Source organism: Panthera pardus, unplaced genomic scaffold (assembly GCF_024362965.1).
Source record: "Panthera pardus isolate Hobbes unplaced genomic scaffold, ASM2436296v1 HiC_scaffold_6, whole genome shotgun sequence".
Lineage (NCBI taxonomy): Eukaryota > Metazoa > Chordata > Mammalia > Carnivora > Felidae > Panthera > Panthera pardus.
This window is the reverse complement of record NW_026526991.1, coordinates 37,383,038-37,405,355: the sequence shown is the minus strand read 5'-3', so window position 1 is coordinate 37,405,355 and position 22,318 is coordinate 37,383,038. Positions and strand designations below refer to the sequence as shown.

The 22,318-nt window shown below is 34.2% G+C and overlaps 1 protein-coding gene across 19 annotated transcripts in view; it reads right to left on the bottom strand.

Moving 5' to 3' along the window:
* Positions 1-22,318, bottom strand: part of PPFIA2 (PTPRF interacting protein alpha 2) — a 475,555-nt gene that overhangs the window by 182,116 nt on the left and 271,121 nt on the right. For all 19 annotated transcript variants that reach the window (XM_019455214.2, XM_019455220.2, XM_019455223.2 and 16 more), the window contains 2 exons: positions 16,698-16,799; positions 5,415-5,579 (listed from right to left, as the gene is read on the bottom strand). In XM_019455214.2, the coding sequence (XP_019310759.1) occupies positions 5,415-5,579; positions 16,698-16,799 (267 nt within the window). The remainder of the gene's footprint in view (positions 1-5,414; positions 5,580-16,697; positions 16,800-22,318) is intronic.

Below are 22,318 nucleotides of genomic sequence, written 5' to 3'. Positions count from 1 at the left end.
GAAATAATATGATTTACAAATGTTTCATAAATAAATGAAACTCAAAGAAGTGGTCTTTAATTCTTGCTTTCTTAGAACTTCTAAAATTGTTTTAGTTATTATATGTTCAGATCTTTAGATATGCTCTACATGACATATATGTAAAATATATATTATCATGTAAAAATTTAAGGAATTCAGAGAAAGGATTTTAACTGAATTTAATTTAATTTAATTCAAATTTAATTGGAATTAAAATTAATGTCTACAGTGACTTAATTTTCCTTAGAAAACAATCAATAAAACACACAGTTCTTCAACTTAAGATGCAATTCATGGTGAATTTTTGAATATGAGCTAACAAAGAATTTGCTCCATGGGAATGTTATAGTATTTGTGCAGTTAATATGTATTTTAATATATATTTTTATTAGCTCTAATTTTATTAATGCATTGACAGTATATTTTAGTGTATCACATTTTCCTATTTTAAAAAGATAAGATTTAAGTGAGAATATAGGTTAAATATATTTTAGAAATTCACATAATAATTAAAGTTGAATTTAACATTACTTTTCAATTAGTAAGCAGACAAAACCCCCCCACTAATATCCTATTAATCTAGAATCTAACAAGAAATTTTAAAAAATATCAATTATATTTTTGTGCTGTATAAGGATAACTGATACATATTCAGGTGGCTGGGTGCACTTCACTCCTGAAATGTATCTTGAGTTAGAAAGAATAACTATCTGAGAGGAGCTTAATATGAATTATATTTAGTTATGCTCAAATCCTCTGAAAATTAGTAATATGTACATGAATTGATATTTGATATCAAAGATAATTAATTACATAGGATCTTTCATGATATTTAGTGTGCTAGATAGCCTGACACATACCCATGCTGTTTGACAAATATCCAATTGTTCATTAAAATGCATAAAACTAATAATTCTGATTAATAACTGAACAAGAACTACTTGAAAGGAAGTCTTTGATGATTTGACTTGGGGAATACTTTTTTTATGAGCAGCCTGGATAGATGTAAAAGAAGCAAATATCTGAAGGCTGAAAATAAGGAGGATTGCTGATGCGTGGAATTCAGATATCAACAAAAATCTTAGTAGATGTGCTTGATATTTAACAGGGTTGATTATAAAGTTTTACACCCACTTCCTAAAATACCAGCTATAAAATTCAGGTGTTCTGAGTGAGAAAATTCTAAGAATCGTAGTTGATGAGAAGAGCAATATGAAATTGTCAAAATGTAAGTTAACGATCTCACTATAAGCAACATTGATACTATCACATTAACACTGCTGTGAAGAGGTTAGGTGTCTTATTTTAAGATATACTGATACACTGGAATGTTTCTAAAAGAGTTCTTCAAATCATTTACAGAATGGCTGAAACCAGGCTATCCTGTAGGTTAAAGTATCTTCCTGACTTTCTTTGCTAAACTGATGATCACAAAAATTGTTCTAATATAATTCCTATTTACCAAAAAGTTAAACATTTTTATTCTCATTATAGTGAGTCTTCAAAGGGTAAAAATCATTAAACTTATCAAACAACTTGAATATAGAATAACCCCTCAAATAAATTTAGAATGGTATCTACAGCTTGAGATTATATTACCCACAAAGTAAAGAATCTAAAGGTGTCTCTACAAGAAAATAAAAACAATTTCTGAATATATTTTGAATTAGTTGTAAATCCAAAAACTGGGGCGGTAAATATCAATACATTATGAGATAAATGTATGATTCATGTTTTTATTAGGATAAATTATTCTCTATATTTAATTCATATTGTACTAATTTCTGCTAAACTGAATAAGACAAACAAAGAAAAAAGGTGGGATGCAAAAAAGTAACTTTTCTAAGGCATGAAGAATCCCAACATTTTACCTTGTCTATATAGCTTAAATTGCATTAGTAGTGAAAACAATATTGTCTCTGACCAGCTTTTAGCTTTTTGCTCTGCTCTGCTAAGCACAGCACCAGCAGAATGACATAATTACCTTTACTTTCCTTGTTGGATTTGGTGTGCTGTGGAACTATCTAGACATGATTGATATGCCATGAAAAATTATAATTTTAACTTTTTTTTTCCTAAATGTAAGTACACAGGTGATATCCTTAGCTCTATACGTAACCTTTTCTGATTTCTTTTGCTATTTAACCACATTCAACGAATCCATTGTTTGCAGTCTCTTAGTTAATACATGTTAATTTTTTAATTTATAGAACTATAGTATAACCTCTAAAATATTTATGTACACCTAGAATTTTTTATTTATAGTTTCATCTACTATATCAATTTTCTTCAGAAGGGTATAAAAAATAACTAAAGAATTTTTTCCCCAAAGGATGTTTCAAAGCTACATACATCCTATCCCTGAGAATTTAAAATAAAATAATTCCCTAAAAATAACAAATGTGTTTCAGGATGAAAAGAAACTTTGGTGGAAGAAGCATAGATTCCAAATTAAAAGTAAGGTATGGCAGGGTTTCATTTTGGAATTATCAGTCCTATAACAGAAAACACTGTAAATGTTTTCTCCTTAGACCAGAAGTTCAAATCCAGTTTGGGCAATATGATATTAGATCACAGAAATATGTATGGAGTGCATATATATATTTACTGTGAATTTTTACTTATACTTAAACATGTATATTTATCATTTCCTCCAGCCTCCAAAATTGGTTAACACACTGGAGAGTGATATTCAAAGTTACGGTCAGTCTTCGCTAATAAGGAAAATTCAAACTTACAACTCAGTGTATGTATAAATAAGGACATTAATAATGACAACTGCCAGTAATTGTAATCATCCATAGCTATGCTTAATTTTCTCTACTTTGTTTAGCTCTTCGTGTGTAACTTTACCCTGTAAAGTCGGTAGTGTCTTGTCCTCAAGAAATGGTTAATTGCATCTTCTTCTGATCATCTCTCTGTATTATAACATAGTATCCATAGTACTTATAGAATGTTGTAATTTGTTTCCCCACCCTTCCTAGCCTCTTGAGTAGCTGTGAGCTATTCCTATGGGAACTGTCCATGAAAGCACAGATTAATCCTTCAATAACTAAATAAAATGCTACTTAAAACAAGCATGTGGATCAACAGTAACACCAACATCTTTACTTAGTTTGAAAGTTTTATCAAGTGCTGAAATTTATTCACATTAACAGTAATACTCATTAACATTCAATGAGCACTTGCCATATGCTAAGTACCATATAAGAGTTTTTTGCACATCAGATCACATTTAATCCTCATGGCAATTCTATGAGCTAAGTACTATTAGCTCTCCATTCAAAAGAGGAAAACAGATGTTTAGAGAAGTCACTTGTCCATATCTGTCCAACTCCAGAATCCAAGCTCATAACACTTTTCCTTTAGACTGTTCAACAATACTTAGCTGATAATCAGTTCAGTTGCCTATGAACTAACCAATGTCCCTGGAACTTCTGGTGAGTTAGTACATACTATTACAGCTCCTAGCGCCATAGTATAAAATGCTTCATTTAGTTATGCTAAACTCACTGAATGTCTACATAGTAGATTATTTGTCTGGTCTAAGTTGTGCAACAACTATTTTCTTCTTAAATGTACTCACAGCCATCAGGTTATTTGTCCTGAATACTGTTTACTGCCTTGCATGCATTCTTTCATAAGATACCGCTCAAGTGATGTGGGAGTGCATACAGGGAACTTCTACGATCACACATTCTCAAGCACTTTCATTCAAGGCATTCAAAACTATTACATTTTCTCTGGATAGGCCGTGCTCTTCTTATACATCTGGGTTATTTTACATATTGATCCTGTTGCTCAGAGTATCTTCATTACTCTGCTTAAAAAACTCCTACACATTCTCTAATATTCAAGTCCAAATGTCATACCCTCTGTGAAGACATTCTTGAACTTTTTAAAATCACTTTCTCAAGTGGAATTAGTCACAACTTTTCCTGTGGCTCCCTATTGCATTATACATACTGTTTCTTAACATTACCCGTTATTGACACGTGAATCTCTAGCAATAACTTTTAACTCCTCAGTCGTAAGGACAATGTCTTATCTATTTCTGTTTGTCAAATATCTGTCTGACTTATAATAGACATTCCATAAATATGAAGTCTTGCAAATTCTTAACAATGTATTTTTTTAATAATAAAGGGAATATGAACTTAAACATCAAACATATTAAGTATTTGATACTTGATAGTAGTGATATTATATTTATCAAGGATCTTTATATAATATCAATTTCTATCTTACTCAAAATTATTCATAAACTACTTTCCTCTCATGGCTAAAATGAAAAATAAGCTACAATTTCTTCTTAACAATCTAGAAGGTAGAATTATAGTTATCCTTATGCACATACTTCACATAATACCCTGGTCTAAGACCATCTGAAAGACCAGTGATAAAAGTATATATGTACATAAATTTTAACTAGAGCACAAGTGTCTGCATGCTTAAAACCTAGATATAACCGGGTAATAATCTCTCATTTGGATTTTAATACTCAGAACTTATCAGGTACTTTCTAATTGAAGTGCCCCAATTCCGACTCTACAAAATCCTAAAGCTTTATTAATTTTAAAAAGTTAATTCTGTAACATTTCACAAAATTAAAATCATGTCATAAGCCTTATTAATCTCCAAAGGATATTACCATCATATTGGCTTATTTATGTCAGTCGAAGTTTTTTGAGTAACAGCTAAAAGAAGCTTACTGCCACTTTTTTAAAAAGACCTAAAGCAGGTTTTCTCCACTGATACCTTATGCTGTTATATTCAGAGATTCCTCAAAATATATACTCAGAATATATACTCAGAAGTTATCAGAGATCGAATAAAATGTATGCTTCTAATATAAACCTCCAAAGGTTAGAGTATACATCCAATTTACACTTCAAGATATGTTGAATTTCCAGTTAGTGGTCTTCTGTGTTGGGATCTATAGACATGCATTTCAGAGAGGGGCTGGGAGGAGAGAAAGAGAAGGAGAGAGAGGGAGACTGAATGACAATATTAAATTTCAAATGGCCATCTGGACTAGGACCATAATGCACCACAATAAAAGTGTAACTTGATAAGCCATAGATTCGGTGGCATTAAAAAAAACAGGGTTATGAGCATCACCAATATACACACAATAATCCAGCCGCAGTTATAAAAATGATTTTCCTATAATTCAAATGTGTTTCTCTGCACTCATTTACGTCAGGAGTCAGCTGAGTCATGGATGAAGACAAGGAACCTGATGCTCATGACGAAAGCACAGTGAAGCTTGAAATCTCCTGTCAATACTCTTTAAAATTGGTAGCTGAAGTTTATTTTATTTTTTTAAATTTCAGCTTCACTGAGGTATAATCGACACATAAAACTGTAATCAACCTTTCTAAATACTCTACCTTTTCATCCAAGGCCTTGTGGTGCTCAAACAAAGATTTCAGTGCCTTGAGAACCTCGACTTCACTGGACACTCCCGAGGGGGACTGGGCTTGCCGTTTTACCACCGTCATTCTTAGCGACCTTTCATGTCGTGACACCAGGCATTCCAAGTGCTCCAGTAACAGCTATTGGGCGCAACAGAAAATGTAATTACCCGAAATGCAATTATCTTATGAACACAAGTTACTAATACTTATGAATGACTTCTATCTGAAAAGATTGCAGGTTTACCTAGCATCTCATGATAACCTCAGAGTTTACCACAGGTAGCAGCAAAGAAGCACACACCTGAATCTAAGCCAGGGTCCATAAAAGGCATTAAAGGTCCATAAAACTGCATCTCTATCATATAATGGAATTACTCATTTAAAAAATGTAATGTAAATTCTTATTCATCCTTTTAGAAAATTTAATAATTTCAGCATGAGCTCAGCAGAAATAGAACACAAAATAGATGTGATCAAATAGAGTAATTATTGAAGAACATTGCACAATGCATGATGATTTTGTTAGAAGAGTATTAAAAGTCACAACTAACTTAATACACATTTGGTCATTTAAAATTGTTGAATTGAAAGAAATGAGCATAATTATGTTGCTCTGAATGTGATTATAGTGATAATCACATTTGTATAGTGATTATAGTAATAGTTATAATCACATGTTGCTATAAAAATCACAGTGAAAATCACTAATAATTTTATTTACAATTAATTCTTAGGTTACATAATAATAAAGTAGATGCAACCAAGCGGAATATAGGAACTGAGGTTTTGGAATAGTCATTTGGGGAAAAGAGGTTTTTAAATAACGGTCTACTTGGGAACCTACACTCACCCAGAGTAGCCTCTGGGGCCATGAAAGTCCAGAAAACAGTGTCTCAGTCTGTTCCAGACCTACACCCTAACATTTCCCAAAGAAATTTTACTTTCAAATGTTTTGTGTGGGGCGACTGGGTGGCTCAGTCAGTTAAGCATTCGACTCTTGGTTTTGGCTCAGGACATGATCTCACAGTTTTGTGAGTTCGAAAGCCTCACTGGGCTCTGTGCTGACGGTGCAGAGCCTGCTTGGGATTCTCTGCCTCCCTCTCTCTCTGCCCCTCTCCCAGTCATGCTATCTCAGTCTCTCTCAGGATAAATAAATAAACTTAAAAAAATAAAAGTGTTTTGTGAATTGGGGCTTCACCTTTGTTTAGTTTAATAAGGCAGTTCTGCTGCTAAAAACAAAGATACCTGAAAAAAAAAACTGCTGGGTTAACTTCTCAGTTATTAATATTTTGGTCAGGGAAGAATAATATATGACCAGGAAGTTTTGTAGGAGAGATTTTCAGAAGGGTAGTGAAAAGTATAGGCTAACAAATGCCTATGTAAAATAAAGCAGAAGTTACTCAAACAAAAAAGGAAAAAGCAGATATAAGATACTGAGATGGAAAGAAATAAAGAAAACATATTTTTTTCAGGAGTTTTCCTAAAGCTTACATATCCTAAAGTAGTAAAAATGCTTGGTTTTCACAATGTCATTGTTCAATTCGGTGTCACATATTAGTGTCACATTTCTTAGTTCTTTTTTTTTTTTTAATTTTTTTTTAAACATTTATTATTAAGAGACAGAGCGTGAATAGGGGAGGGGCAGAGAGAGAGGGAGACACAGAATCGGAAGCAGGTTCCAGGCTCTGAGCTGTCAGCACAGAACCCGACGCGGGGCTTGAACTCACAAATTGCAAGATCATGACCTGAGCTGAAGTCGGATGCTTAACCAACTGAGCCACCCAGGTGCCCCTCTTAGTTCTTAATAAATTAATTTCTCTACATTCACCATCAGTAATTATGGTTCGAAGTGTCAGAAAACTTTGCCATGCATTGGCACAGAAGAACACAAATAACTGAGACCCTAAATGTATAGATCAGTAGGTAGGGATTATATTTAAGGGTCAAAATAATATTAATAGTTCTTCCGTGTGAAATGACACAATGTTTTCAAAGAGCTTTCCTTTTATTTCTCAATCTTTGATTATATTCATGGTATTCTACTCTCTTGAAGTCTACAGATACGTGTGTGCACTGGTTAAATCCAAGCTGTTTCACGTAGGTTATGGGAGTTTGTACAAACTTAACCCTAAAACAGAGAGTTATGGGAGCTGAAAAGAGGAGAGACCTACTTTGCATAGAGCAGTAAACAGATGTTTCATTGAGAGGATGATATTGAAACTGAGACTTAAAAGATGAGAAAGAGCTGGCCAAATGAAGAGCCAGAGGAAGAAAACTCCTGGAAGAGGGCACAGCTGGGCATATCGAGGAACTGAAAATAGACTGGTGTGGTTAAAGCAAAGTTTGTCAGGGAAAGGCTAACATCAGATGACGTTGGAGAAATAAGCAGCGTTAAGTTCACACAGAGCCCTAGAACCTATGAGAAATAGGTTGCTCCCAAGCAGACTTTGCAGAGTCCAGATACTTGAGTTATCCACCTCAAATGGTGTGCTGACACTGGCCCATACCAGCTTGTTAGAGGGGATTGTTAATTTTCAGGAATTCTGTGAGCCGGTGGTTAAACATAGTTATTGTTGAAGCTTAAATTATGTAAGCTTATAATTAAATAAACAATATTTGAAAAGATAATAAACACTCAAAATGTATTAACTCCTAATTATTTTACTAAATTCCAAGTTTTTAATAAAATTCCTAAGTATTTTACCATTATCTACACTCTTTGGGGTGTTTACGTCTATTGCATCTGAAGGTAGAAATACCACAGGTTGGTTCTCTATTGTGCATCATTTCACTTCTCAGCTTTCAGTGATATCATGTTGGTAGCTTGAAGTCAGCCACCATGGGAGTATTAAAACCATGGGAATTCCAAATACTATAGGTTAGTGCTTTTTAAATTTTTTCTGGTAAAATAAATCATTTACCAGCATATCATTGTCACTAGCCATCAAGTCATCGGGTTGCAAGCCCAAACATTACAGAGCGGAGAAGGGCCATCATTACTGTGCCCTTTCTGAATCCCTGACCCATCGAATTGGTGAGTACAGTATAATGTTGTTTCTGAGCTTAAATTTTGGTGTGGTCTGTTATGAACCAATAGCTAATCAAAAGATCTTCTCTAAAAGAACCCTCAACTATTTAGCATGGTAACAGTACTGAGGAAAAGAAAATACCAAATTTCTTGGATGTTACCTCTGAACTAGGACTAGTTAGTTCAACAATCTGCTAGACAAAAATTAATCACCTTGTGGATATCAGCCTATTTCTCTGGCCACCACAATATTTGTTCAATGGGTATAGAAAAGTGACCATGGTTTCAGGGATGGAAGTTATTCACTGACCTGGCAAAATGGGCTTCTCATCATTAAGGTTGATAGGGTTACCACCACAGCTGAATGGCCAAGTGACCAGCTGCAGCCATCAATCTTGAACCCCTGACATGATAACAGTCCACCTAGAGACCAGGCTTGTCACCTTGATGCAAGCAGATCACATCAAATCCCTTCCGTCAAGGAGGGGGTGTCTATCTTTTCTTAATGTAATTTTTTTTCTGGATATGGATTTGCCTTCTCTAATGGCTATGCTTCTACTGGCAATACCATTTCATCAAGATTTTTGCTTACAGTCTTGTTATCATACACAATATTACTTCTGACCAAAAAAACACCACATTTTAAAGTGAAGGGGGTAATGCAACTGACTGATGCCTCCAGCCCTGGTTTCACTACACTATCACATCATTCAGAAGCAGGTGATTCTATAGAACGGTTAAAGGATCCAAAGAAGAGTCTGTCTTAATTCAATCTTGGAGATAACACAGTGCTAGGCCGGGAGGCTATCATCCTGAAATTATGTACTTAGAGCTGGTGATGAATATATATCAGTTCATCTACAGAAGTCCAAGAATTGAGGTTTAGAATTGGAATTTATAACTGCCATTAGGACTTTTTGACCAGCTGGAGAAAGGGGGATTTTTTTTTTGTTATATTATATATACATAATGTATATTATTCTCCCTCTTTATTTTATATTGGATACTTGATTCTGATTAACACTTAAAGTAGTCAATAGGTTATAGAATATTAAGATATGATTGAGATTTAATAAGAGCAAGAGTATACATATGGACAAACCCTGGTTATGTAGCTACATTCATGGACTTTCTTTTTTGAGAAAAGGTGATTTTGTTTATGTTCAAGTATAGTTGTATTGCTGGATAGATACATGTCAGTATCGCTGCTGCTTAGAATTTTAATATGGAAGAGTACAACAAAAGTTGTAGTGGAGACGTATTTGTGGTTGCCCCCAATTTTTTGAACATATCCTCCATCTTTGATAGTTCTCTGCATTCTGAATGTCATCCTCCCAATACTGGATTCAAAACATTTCTCAGGCATGTTTAACCACTAGGTGGCAGACATGTGACTTAAGAGTCAGCCAACCAGAGTCACCCACATAGGGCAGATTCTGAAGGGAGCCAGATGAAGAAACTTGCTAGCATGGGGGTCCATTTTGTTGGCACAGGTGGTAGCAGAGGCTGCACGTTTCCGGGTCTGGGAATGTAAGGAAAACCCACAAGGCTAAGAAATATGGTCCTAGACATTGTGCACAGAAGCTATGTTTAGAGATTTCTCATATTCCTTAATTAATGTCTTCTTGATTAATACAGTTAAGCTGTACTGCTTTATGCAATTAGGAACTTTATCTAATAATAACACAAAATAATGTGTTCTTTAAAACAGACTTCTTAAGGGCTTAAGAATACTGAATACTCCTCAATACTAACTGAATACTAAGGGCTCCTGGATACTCCTCAATACTTAGGAAAATATTCTATAGAATATGTGCTTAATACTCACTTGTTGAATTGAAGTAAGATAAATGTAACTTATCTAGCCTAGAGAATGTGGCCAAAAATGTTCAAATCTAGCATATACCTATAGCTTTGAAGCTTGCAAATTTAAATAAATGAAAAATAAAGAGGAATTCAATAAGATACCACTAATAATCTACTAATTATACACCTTTGCTAGGAGCTACACTTTTATTTATTTATTTATTTATTTATTTATTTATTTATTTATTTATTTAGAGCGCACATGAACAGGGGAGAGGGGCCAAGGGAGAGAGAAGCCACGCTTAGCATGGAGCCCAAAACAGGGGGCTCAGTCCCCATGACCCTGGGATCATGACCTGAGCCTGAATCAAGATTTGGACTCTCAGCCAACTGAGCCACCGAGGCATTCTGCTAAGAACTACTCTTTTTCTAATATTTAATAAATCTTGCCGAAGGCACTCTCCCTGGTGTACTCAAAAGACTGCAGGGACTACATAAATGGCCACTAGTTCTACAGTGTAATTCATTTCAAATGACCACAGATTAGGGGCGCCTGGGTAGCTCTCAGTTAAGCATCTGACTTCAGCTCAGGTCATGATCTCACAGTTTGTAGGTTCAAGCCCCGTGTTGGGCTCTGTGCTAACAGCTCAGAGCCTGGAGCCTGCTTCAGATTCTGTGTCACCCTCTGTCTCTGACCTACCCCCACTTGTGCTCTGTCTCTCTCTGTCTCTCAAAGATGAATAAATGTTAAAAAAATTTTTTTAATGACCATGGTTTATATATATATACACATATACACAAACATATAATATATGCATATGTACATATTGATTGCATCATTGGAAATTTTTGAACTAAATTTCTAAAATTATACAACTTATTATTACATTTAAATTCCACCTAACCTATGTGAAATAAATTCTTTTCTTTTTTAAAAATTTTTTTAATGTTTATTTATTTTTGAGAGAGAGCCACAGAACATGAGCAGGGTAGGGTCAGAGAGAGAGGGAGACACAGACTCTGAAGCAGGCTCCAGTCTCCAAGCTGTCAGCACAGAGCCTGGCACAGGGCTCGAACTCATGAACGTGAGATCATGACCTGAGCTGAAGTCGGATGATTAACCGACTGAGCCACCCAGGTGCCCTGAGTGTAAAATTATTTTCAATCACAAATGACATTCAAGTAGAAATACATTCTGGACTGTATACTAAATTTGGCTGCTGTAATACGGCCACATAATACATCACTAACATCTGAGAATGAGAAACTTCAAACTAGTTGCTTTTGTGCTCAGTGTACCTAACATCCTCTACCCTCAAATATTGTTTACCATCCCCTACAGTTCTATGTAAATGCTTAGGTCTCATATTGCAAAAGTTGTGCTATTAGTTATGTCCTTAGTTATGTTATATGTTAGTTATATGTCCTCTTCTGCTTATCATATCCTACCAGAGCACTTTCAGATACAAGCACATATGCACGCACATGTGTCTTCACCTGCCTTCAACTGCTAGGGTCTTCCTTTCAATTGGCCTGTACTTTCTACTCATTGAGGAAGTATGTTTGAAGGGATTTTATTAACTAGTGTAGACAGAAGTTTGTCAAAAATGGGAAGCTTCTCTTTAGTAATGGAAGGGGTCTCATTGTAATTAAGCGTTTATTTGTATAATTTCTTGGCTCAAAACAAAAGTAAGGGCATTTTAAGGAATGTTTCAAATTAGTCTTTAATTTGAATTGAGGATAATTAAGTCTTTTAGTTGGTGACCTATAAGATAAAATTATAGCTTTACTATTTATAATTGACATTAAGAATGCCTCATAGTTTCTTTTACAAAGTCATGCAATAGCTACTTTCTTTTTTTTTTATTTATTTTTTATTTTTTATTTTTATTTTTTAATTTTTTTTCAACGTTTTTTATTTATTTTTGGGACAGAGCGAGACAGAGCATGAACGGGGGAGGGGCAGAGAGAGAGGGAGACACAGAATCGGAAACAGGCTCCAGGCTCCGAGCCATCAGCCCAGAGCCTGACGCGGGGCTCGAACTCACGGACCGCGAGATCGTGACCTGGCTGAAGTCGGACGCTTAACCGACTGCGCCACCCAAGCGCCCCTTTTTGTTTTTATTTTTTTTATTTTTTTTTATTTTTTTTTCAACGTTTTTTATTTATTTTTGGGACAGAGCGAGACAGAGCATGAACGGGGGAGGGGCAGAGAGAGAGGGAGACACAGAATCGGAAACAGGCAATAGCTACTTTCTAAAACACTGCCAATAACATAAACATTCTTTGAAATCTTCAGCCACAAAAACAGTTAAAATGGTTCCAAAACAATAAAAATTTTCCACTCTGATATTAATAAACAATAACTGGTTTATTATTTCTGGTTTTCTTTTAGCTTTTTACTAATTAATTCTACTAAAACATGATAAGGTTTAGTAGTCGATCTGAGTTATGTTGAAATAATGGCAGGAATAAATTATTTTCTATAAATATAATTTGCCTAAGTATGGTCAGAAAAGTTTTAGAAACAATAAATTTTGGGGGTGCCTGGGTGGCTCAGTCAGATGAGTGTCCATTGGACTTTTGATTTCAGCTCTGGTCATGGTCCCAGGGTCATGCGATTGAGCCCCACATCCTACTCCGATCTGAGTAGAGAGCCTGCTTAAGAGTCTCTCTCCCTCTCCCCCTTGGTCCCTCTCCCTGCTTTCTTGCTCTTTCTAAAATAAAAATAAATAAATAAATTAATTAATTAAATTAAAAAAAAATAAAAAATAACAAATTTTGCCTAATCATTTTTCTACACTTACAGTGTGATAATATTAAACAGTAAAGTTTTTTGAATGTTTTTATAAATATTCTCTACAATTTTTGAAATTTCTACTTTTGCATGGTAATTAATAATATTAGGATGACTTTATTTGGATGTCCTGAATTTAATTACTTGAGGCAACTGAATTTACTGATTACTTTGATTTCTTTCATTCATTCATATTTTTGAGCTGGGGACCAGGTGTTACTATAGTGACAAAATGATAAATGGCCACAACTTTCAGCTCTGACATCAGAATAAATACCTCGTATTTATCAATTTGCACACAATTGATACAGAATAAATTACTGAACATTAGAACTGAACTATAGAAAAATGGACAAACTCTACTTTTTTCCTAAACACAACCCTTATATCATGTATGATTTGCAAGTGACATTAGGAATATGGTCTCTTAAATATATATCCTGTGGTTAAGCTGAGAAGTAGATACCCTAAATGTGTCACTTATAAGCTGGGTGGCCTGGGGCAAATTATTTATATGTTAGTTTTCCCATCAATTAAATGGGAATAATGAGATTTCTGTAAGGATAAAGTGAGTTAAACATACAAAACATTTAGAAAACAGTTCACATGTAATTAATGTTAGCTAGTATAATATGATCATTATTATTAATTGCTATATCCAATAAATCATTTATTGAACTCCCTCTGACACATATGTTCTAGTTGGAGAAGATATAATTCATTCAAATATTATATAGCAGAGCCCTGTCTCATTTATTGTTTTGATGATACTCAAAATTAACACAAATACTCTATCCTCTTATGAGTTCTCTTTGTGGACTTTTTTTGTTGTTGTTATTTATCTCAATTCATGAGCATCTGTTAACTCGCCAACATGGAAAGAGAATGGTATCAGAATGCTGGAAATGGAGACACTCACTTCTACTTTAAACCTCCTCACAATATAACACCAAGAGCAAATTCTGTAGCTCTTTCTCTATGACTAAATAGTGGTGTTTACAGCAGGGAAAAACAAAACAAAACAAAAAACCCCAACAACAACAAAAAACAGAACATGTAGACATGTAGAAGGAGACATTATTACATAAATTTATAAGAAGTATTACATTTTACAACATTGAGAGGGCATTATGGGGGAAGGAAGAAGATATGTTTGATTTTTAGCCCTGGATATTTTTGAGGGGAGGGTGATAGGTGATTATGTAACTTAGGAAGTTGATATGTAACTGATACTTTGCACAAAGAAGGTTCCATAAATCTTTTTTCCTTGGTTTAATCAACAACAAAAGTCCTCCACACGACTACTTTAAGGAATGTGGAAAAAGTGTTTTTCTGCTCTATTCATGGTTTCAAAGTAAATATAATTCATGTTTAAAGTCATGTTTAAAATCAATGGCTTCTGTTACCCTACTGGAATTTAATATTTCTATCTTTCTCACTTTGACCCCTGAAGAGGTATTTCAAGTACAGCTTGCCTTACTTCCTGTATCCTCCAAGGTTCCTTTGCAGGTGTAACAGCTGCAGGTACTCCTGGACCTCGTGGAGTGTAATATGATGAATATTGTATGGATGCTGCTTCCTAGTTCTCTGAAATTAGTCACAATCAGGAAGGAATGAGGTACTCACTCCATATTGCAATGGTTTATTCTTAGGCAATGTCTTCTCTAAGCTGTTGTAAATCTTAGTTTGTTTTGTTGTTTTTTTTTCCATAGACCTAACTTGAGTAATTATGCCAATGGTCTCATGGCTAAAGGCACAGGCTCTGAAGTTAGACTGCCTTAGCTTTCAAATGCCTTCTCTTCTATCTATTCACTGTGTAAGTTCTGGCAAGCTATATGCCTTTTTCTGAGCAGTTGCCTCCTCTGTAAAGTGGGGGTAATTATAATGTGTCCCTCATAGGCATTAAGAAGGAGTAAAGGGCTGTAGGGAAAAAAAAAACTGTATAAAGAAGAAATACATAGCTAAAAGAAGAGTTTCTGGTGTATTTTAAATATGAGAATTAGTTGAAAGTCTACCAAGAAGTTTGCATTTCCCTCCATGTTCAGTTTCCGGATCCTACTTTTACATTTGGCTGTGCTGTGCTACAGCAGGGAATGTAGCCTAAAGCATTAAAATGGAAAATAGTGAAATAGGGCAGAATAAATCTCATGGCAGAAATAAATTTTAAATTTGCATAAAAAAATTATAACTTAAAAATCAAGGGTGAAAAAAATAGAAAAAATTCATCTGACACCCGATAACATGATCTAAACTGTCTTTGTTGTGTTCTCTTTGAGGCAGCCCATGTAACTGGCTCATCAAAGTCTCAATGAAAATCAATTCCTTGGGGGGCCTCGGTGGCTCAGTCGGTTAAGTTGTCTGAGTTCCATTCAGGTCATGATCTCACGGCTTTTGAGTTGGAGCCTACATCAGGCTCTGTGCTGACAGCTCAGAGCCTGGAGCCTACTTCAGATTCTGTATCTCCCTTTTTCTCTGCTCCTCCTCTGCTTGTGCTCTCTGTCTCAAAAATAAATAAACATTAAAAAATAATAATAAAAAAAAGAAAACCAATTCCTTGTGTGTATGCTGTGTGAATTCTCTTTACCATAAAATAAGACCCCTAAGAATAAGGAAATAAATCGAGTTTGATCATATAGCCATTATTCATACAATGCATACTTCTCATTAAAGGCACAAGCTCACTGTTTGTGGAGGTATTATTTTTATGTTACTTTCTAAGTCCAAGCATAAAATGAATACACTATTAACTATATCTCACTTTCTCATTTTATAGTAATAATCTGATAGAGTTGTAACCCTGAAAATATTTTTCACCTACTTCATGTTGAAATTGAGTTATATATCCACACAGAAGTGTTTTTAGTAGAGAAATTTATAGGTAATCTGGTGATTTATATATCTTATGAAATTTAGTGACTTTTCCTTCTGAATAAGAAAATACAGCATCTTTGATCAAATTCTGGGCTTTAATGTCACAGGGCATAAGACTGAAAGAATATATGAGTTTCTAAGAACAGAATACAGTAAAGCCCATCAGTATCATGAAATCAGAACATCAGAACTGGAAATCTCAATCATCTTCTGAAATAGAAAAGGTATGCCTCTCTTAATTAGGAGAGTTCTGCTCCAGTGGTTTTATACATTCTCTTTTTTTTTTCTTTTTTAATAAATACTTTGCTGGAGTGAAGTGAGGACCAATGCCCAGCCACTCCCTCACATCACCCCACAATTGAAACTTACACCCTCTTAAGCCACACCTCTTCTGCCCACTTCCAGCCTCTGAGGTATTGGTCCCTTACTCCAATACAACAGTTTGGAAGTTTGAAACTCACTGTTGAAATCCAGCCCTTCTTTGTAAACTCAAATAAAGCAAAGGAAAGAGGAATAAAAACATTTTCTAAGGCAACATAGTGATTTAGTAGCTGAGACTGTAATTTAGGTTTCCGGCCTTCCTGTTTTGAGTTTTACAGAATATTCTCCTTTACTTTAAATAACACACTATGAGTTAGTATCTGCTTAAAGTCTTCCTCAAGCTTTAAAATATTTTATTTGTATGAGTATACAAGAGATAAGGCACTGCATTGTATATGGAATTAATTCCAAGCAGAGGCAGTTTTATACTTACTCTTGTGTTGTTTCTTTCAGCTTTCAGTTCAGAAATTTCTTCTTCCTTTTCTAGAAGTTGTTCCCTACAAGCATTGAGTTCTTTTGTCAGTGCAGCAAATTCCTGAAAAGGGGATAAATACATTTGAAGACATATTTCAGATATAAAAAGAAATGTCCCGCAGGGATAAAAAAAATCAAAGTATAAACTTCTGAATGTCAAAAATGGAAATAATGACTTCAATGACAGGAATATAAATATATTGCTATTATTAAATTAATTTGGTTCCAATGGTCAGAAAATGCTAATCCATGATATTTAGCATTCACATTTTATTATAATATGTTGCTCAGATGAGTGTATAAAATATATTTCAAAATGTACCAGATATGTCACATTGAAATTGACATTAGTATGACAATATGCAAATTATATATACACACACACACACACAATGTTGATTTAAATTTAGCCAATTCTGTGAACAACTCCAAAAATCTCACTTTAATCCCTATTTAGCAATGTTCAGACTGAGTATACTAAATCATCAAAAATCAAAACAGAAAACAAAACAAAAACCATTACCAACAACAACAAAAATCCTACTAAATGCTATGCTATTTAGAGATTAAGATGTTCATTTATATGTTAACAAGATGAAAAAAGAGAATGTACCTCTTACAAAATAATATCTAAGAGTTAATAAAATCATCTAGCAAATTATTAATTTATACATTATTCTGTTCTTCCCTTTGAAGCATAAGCACCTTGTGAACTGGGACTTTGTCTAGACTTCACTGCTACACTCTCAATGTCTAAGACATAGCGTGTACTCAGTATTTATTTTCAATAAAAAAATTAAGGGTTCTGGAGTAATCCTGTCTCCATGTGACAAATGACACTTTGGAGGAATCTTCAATGGCTTCCCCAAAATGGGATCAGAGATTGTATAATCTGGGTATTTTTACCATGAGGCTGAGAGTTTAGACACAGTAAAGATTACTTAAAAAGAAAATCAAGAAACTTAATTCAATTATTTGGCTATTCCAATGTGTAAACAAATATTATTTTAAAATAATTTTGAAAAATAGTAAAGAGATCCATGTTATCATTACAATGATCATTAAATTATTTAAAAGTGATTCTCAGTAATAAAACTGAGAATTGTTAAATCTTTGTCAAATATTTAAATATTTCGGAAAACAGCCCTGTGCTTGGAAGTCACTGTCAGAGGATCAAACATAAAAATGAAAATCAGGGAGACAGTTTGGTTAACCTAACCTCTCTAAAGGCAAATATAGTCAAAAGTAAGTGAATATGATGATTATGCAAAGCTGGGAAAGATTTAGGGTTTATATTTTTGTTTGCTTCAAACCATTTATTTTGTTGAGTTTCTGAGTGGCTATAGCCCAAGTGGGTACTTCAAAGACCTCAGAGCAGACTTAGAGCTTAGAATCAAGATGAAAGAATTCATTGTTACACTTAGGCTAGCATTATAGATAAATGTTTTCTCCCCCCATTGCTGCCTGCTTAAATGTTATTGATAGTCTCTGAGCATATTCTTTAAGTGGAGAATGGAAATAAGCAACAGGTAGAAAATAATAAACATTTCCATAAAAAACAAAACTTTTTAAGAACAGCATAATTTTGATAGAGAAAAGAAGAAAGTGACAATTCCGTATTATATATTGTTAACATAGGCATTTAAAAGTAATCTTTATGGATATTACTAGACAAAACATAAATTGAATCTATATTTAACATCATATCAATTTAAAAAATATATCTGGGTTTATCTTTCTAGAGATTCAGCTTACTATATATGTATAGAAAGACAAAATACCAGAAGGAAGAAATATTTCAGAATTTTAACATGATATATTTCCAGGTGGTAAAAAAATGTGAGGTTTGTTTGTTTTTTTTCTGCTTCCTCCTATGTATTTTTATCATCTCTACAATGAAGAAATATGCTTTTATGCTTAGAGAAAAATACAAATTTATAAATGTACTGAAGCCATCACGTATTCAAAACTGAGGACGGCAATTGGTCAAGATGTTATTGGCGATAGATGACTTTGGATTTGGTTTATTTTTTATCATGGAACTGAATCCGAGCACGCTATTTGGTGACTCCTTGTATTAAGATTAATTTTAAATTTATTAACTTCCTAGCAAATTGCAGGCACTGCTTGACATTCCTTATCTCTTCTTGTTCTCTAAATAATCAGTCGGGTAGTCTCATTCCCATTTGATGGCTGAGAGAACTGAAATACTAAGACTCAAATCTTAAGTTCATGAAGCTCACAACCCATAGAAAGAGGGTTAGACTGTGAACATAGTTTTCTAGACCCCTTGTCTAGTGCTCTTCTACTATATCACTTCACCCTAGCTGTTTGTCAGGTTTATATGATTCAGATTTGAAGTGCATTTATCAGTAAGTTCCCCCCCCCCTTATCTGAAGAATTAGATAACCATTACGTAAATTATCCTTCTTACTCAGTCCAAAGGGAGTATAGGGAACTAGAAGGCCCAAGGCAAAGTATACCTTCCATGCAGAGTAACAAGAATTTGACAAGCACATTCTGTGTATCTGGGACTGCATTAGATGCCGACACCACATATAGAGTTAATCATCAAATGTTTATACTTTTCCTGTGACATTTGTCTCCTCTGTACCTACTTCTCCATCCTTACTGTGAAAATGAACTGAGTTTTATATATCTTTTATGAGATAATAATTACACCAAAAATAATTAACACTGATTCAGCCCTTACAATATGCCAGGTACTCTGCCAAGCAATTTGTATGATCTCATTAATCATAATAAAACTCTGTAACAAAATGCTAGAATGTCACTAAATAAAACTAAACACTCTTACATGCAATCCAGCAATACCCCTCCTTAGCATTTACCCAAAGGAGTTAAAAAGTATGTCCACATAAAAATATGCACATAGATATTTATAAAAGTTTTATTCATAATTGCTAAAACTTTGAAAGCAACCAAGATGCCTTTCAATAGGTGAATGGATAAACTTTGGTACATTCAGACAATAGAATATTATTCAATGCTAAAAAGAAATGAGCTATTACGACAGGAAGAGACACGGAGGAAACTTAAATGCATGCTACTAAGTGAAAGAAGTCATTCTGAAAAGGCTATATATACACTGTATGATTCCAACTATGACAAAAGCAAAACTGTGGAGATCAGTGAATGACAAGGTTTGGGTTGGGGAAGAGCACAGAGGATTTTTAGGGCAGTGATAATACTCTGTAGGGAGAAATGTTAGATACATGTCATTATATACTTACCTAAACTCATAGAATCCACAACACCAAGAGTGAACAATTACCAAGGGTAATGTAAACTGTGGACTTTGGGTGATAATGATGTGTTAATGTAGGTTCATCAATTGTAATAGATGTACCATTTTGATGGGGGGGTGTTGATAATAGGGGAGGCTGTTCATGTATGGGGGTAGGAAATCTCTATACCTTCCCCTAAATTTTGCTGGGAACCTAAAACTGCTCTTAGAATATACAGTCTTAAAAACAAATCTCACTGAGGCCTAGTGAAAATAAGAAATTTGCCCAATGTTAGAGAGTCAGTCAGTGCTATAGATGATAACTTGTTTGTTTTTTCTTCCTGCTCTTTCTAATTTGTCCTTCTTTCAGTCTTTGCAAAAAATTTATTGGTCTCAAGCTCACAAAACTTCTCAGAGCTTCCTACTTTCAAACACACCAAATGTAAACAGACTTTAACTTTTAAAATTGAAACCCTCTACACCTTTTGGGATGAGCACTGGGTGTTGTATGGAAACCAATTTGACAGTAAATTTCATATATTAAAAAATAAAAAAAAAATAAAAAAAAAAATAAAAAAAAAATAAAATTGAAACCCTCTAAAACATGGCCCTTTCATAATTAATTCACTTTATCATTGAACAATAACTACCCTTTTGAGCAGGAGTCATTTTGCTCTGCCCTGACATTAGCATTTCATATGAATTACTTAATCTCTTCCCTATTTTTCAGATGAGGATGCTGAGGCTTATTATGGATGAATAACTTGCTCAAGGTCACACAGCTACAAATAATCCGCCCTGATTCCAAAACTCCTTAATTTCGGCAACACTGCCTTCTTTGGGCTGAAAATGAAAAATTATCAAATTTCTTAATAGTTCCAATTGATACAAACTTATCATCCTTCTTATCCATCCACCCACACAACATTTACGGGGCACCTACTACATTTCAGACCCACTGCTAGGTGCAGAGGACACAGAGATAACAACACTAGCTGCACCGACCTCCTAGGTCTTTCAGAATTCACATTTGAGGGGCATTAGGGATTTTTGTCACTAAAAGCCCATCACTAAAGTTACACACACTTAACTTCTTAATGTTAGTCTACGTTCTTAGAGACATTGTTGATTTACAGGTGACTCTGAACCTGTAAAGCCTCCTTCTTGGGAGGTCCGTCTTCTGCATCTACCACAGATTTTTCTTTCTTGTTTCTATTTCCACCTTTCCATTTCCTCATCTCTCTCTGTTTTTCGATTTCTTTCTTTCACATACTATCTCTTAAACATCCTCTTCCTATACTCCTTATATTTCCTTATACTCTTCCACATCCTCTCTGCCTAATTTATTTTTAAATTAGCAGTACACATTGTTAATGTTTACAGTACCTTGTCCAAAATCTATCAATGCATTTACTAAATTGTTTTTAAAATAATTGAATTATGTGTTCATCTTCTCTAAGTAACAGTATGACCCTTTAATACAAGGTTGTTATCTTGCTTATTTTTATATTCTTAGGATTTAGCATAGTTCCTGACAAATTATAGACACTGATTCCTTGTTTTTACAATAAATGAATGGATCACTTTTGCCAAACTTTTTTACTATAATAGCCAAATGATTTTTAAAAGGTATCATTTGGTAGTTATTTCTTTTTCTGATATCTTTAGAATTTGCACAACATATAACATGTCTGATATCCTTTTTACTTTGTAGCAGTTGTTTTTGTCTACATCTGAAATATTATGCTGTGCTATATTCTACACAGCAATGGCATTATTGTCTACTATGTTTTATTTCATGTATATATAAAGTGATACTATTATCCCAATAATTCATGCATTCAGATGTATTATTTATCCATTGACTATATTTTTAAAAAATGTTTATTTTTGAGAGAGAGATAGAGTGCAAGCAGGGGAGGAGCAGAGAGAGAGGGAGACACAGAATCTGAAGCAGGCTCCAGGCTCTGAGCTGTCTGCACAGAGCCTGACATGGGGCTTGAACTCACGAACTGTGAGATCATGACCTGAGCCAAAGTCAGACGCCTAACCAACTGAGCCACCCAGGTGCCCCTTTTCATTGGCTATATTATATTGTCTTATTCATTCTCAGAGAAAAAAAATACATATTTAATCCATGTTACTTCTCTAGCCTATTGTTTCCCAAACTATAGTCTATAGAACTGTATTTCTGTAAGATTTTCAGAAAAAAAAAATCCATAGTCAAATGAATTTAGGAAGTGATTTACATTACATATATTTGCTGTTGGAACAACATTATGGGCATCAGAATATTAGAGATTCTGAGGAAAGCTGGCTTTGTGGCCGAGAAT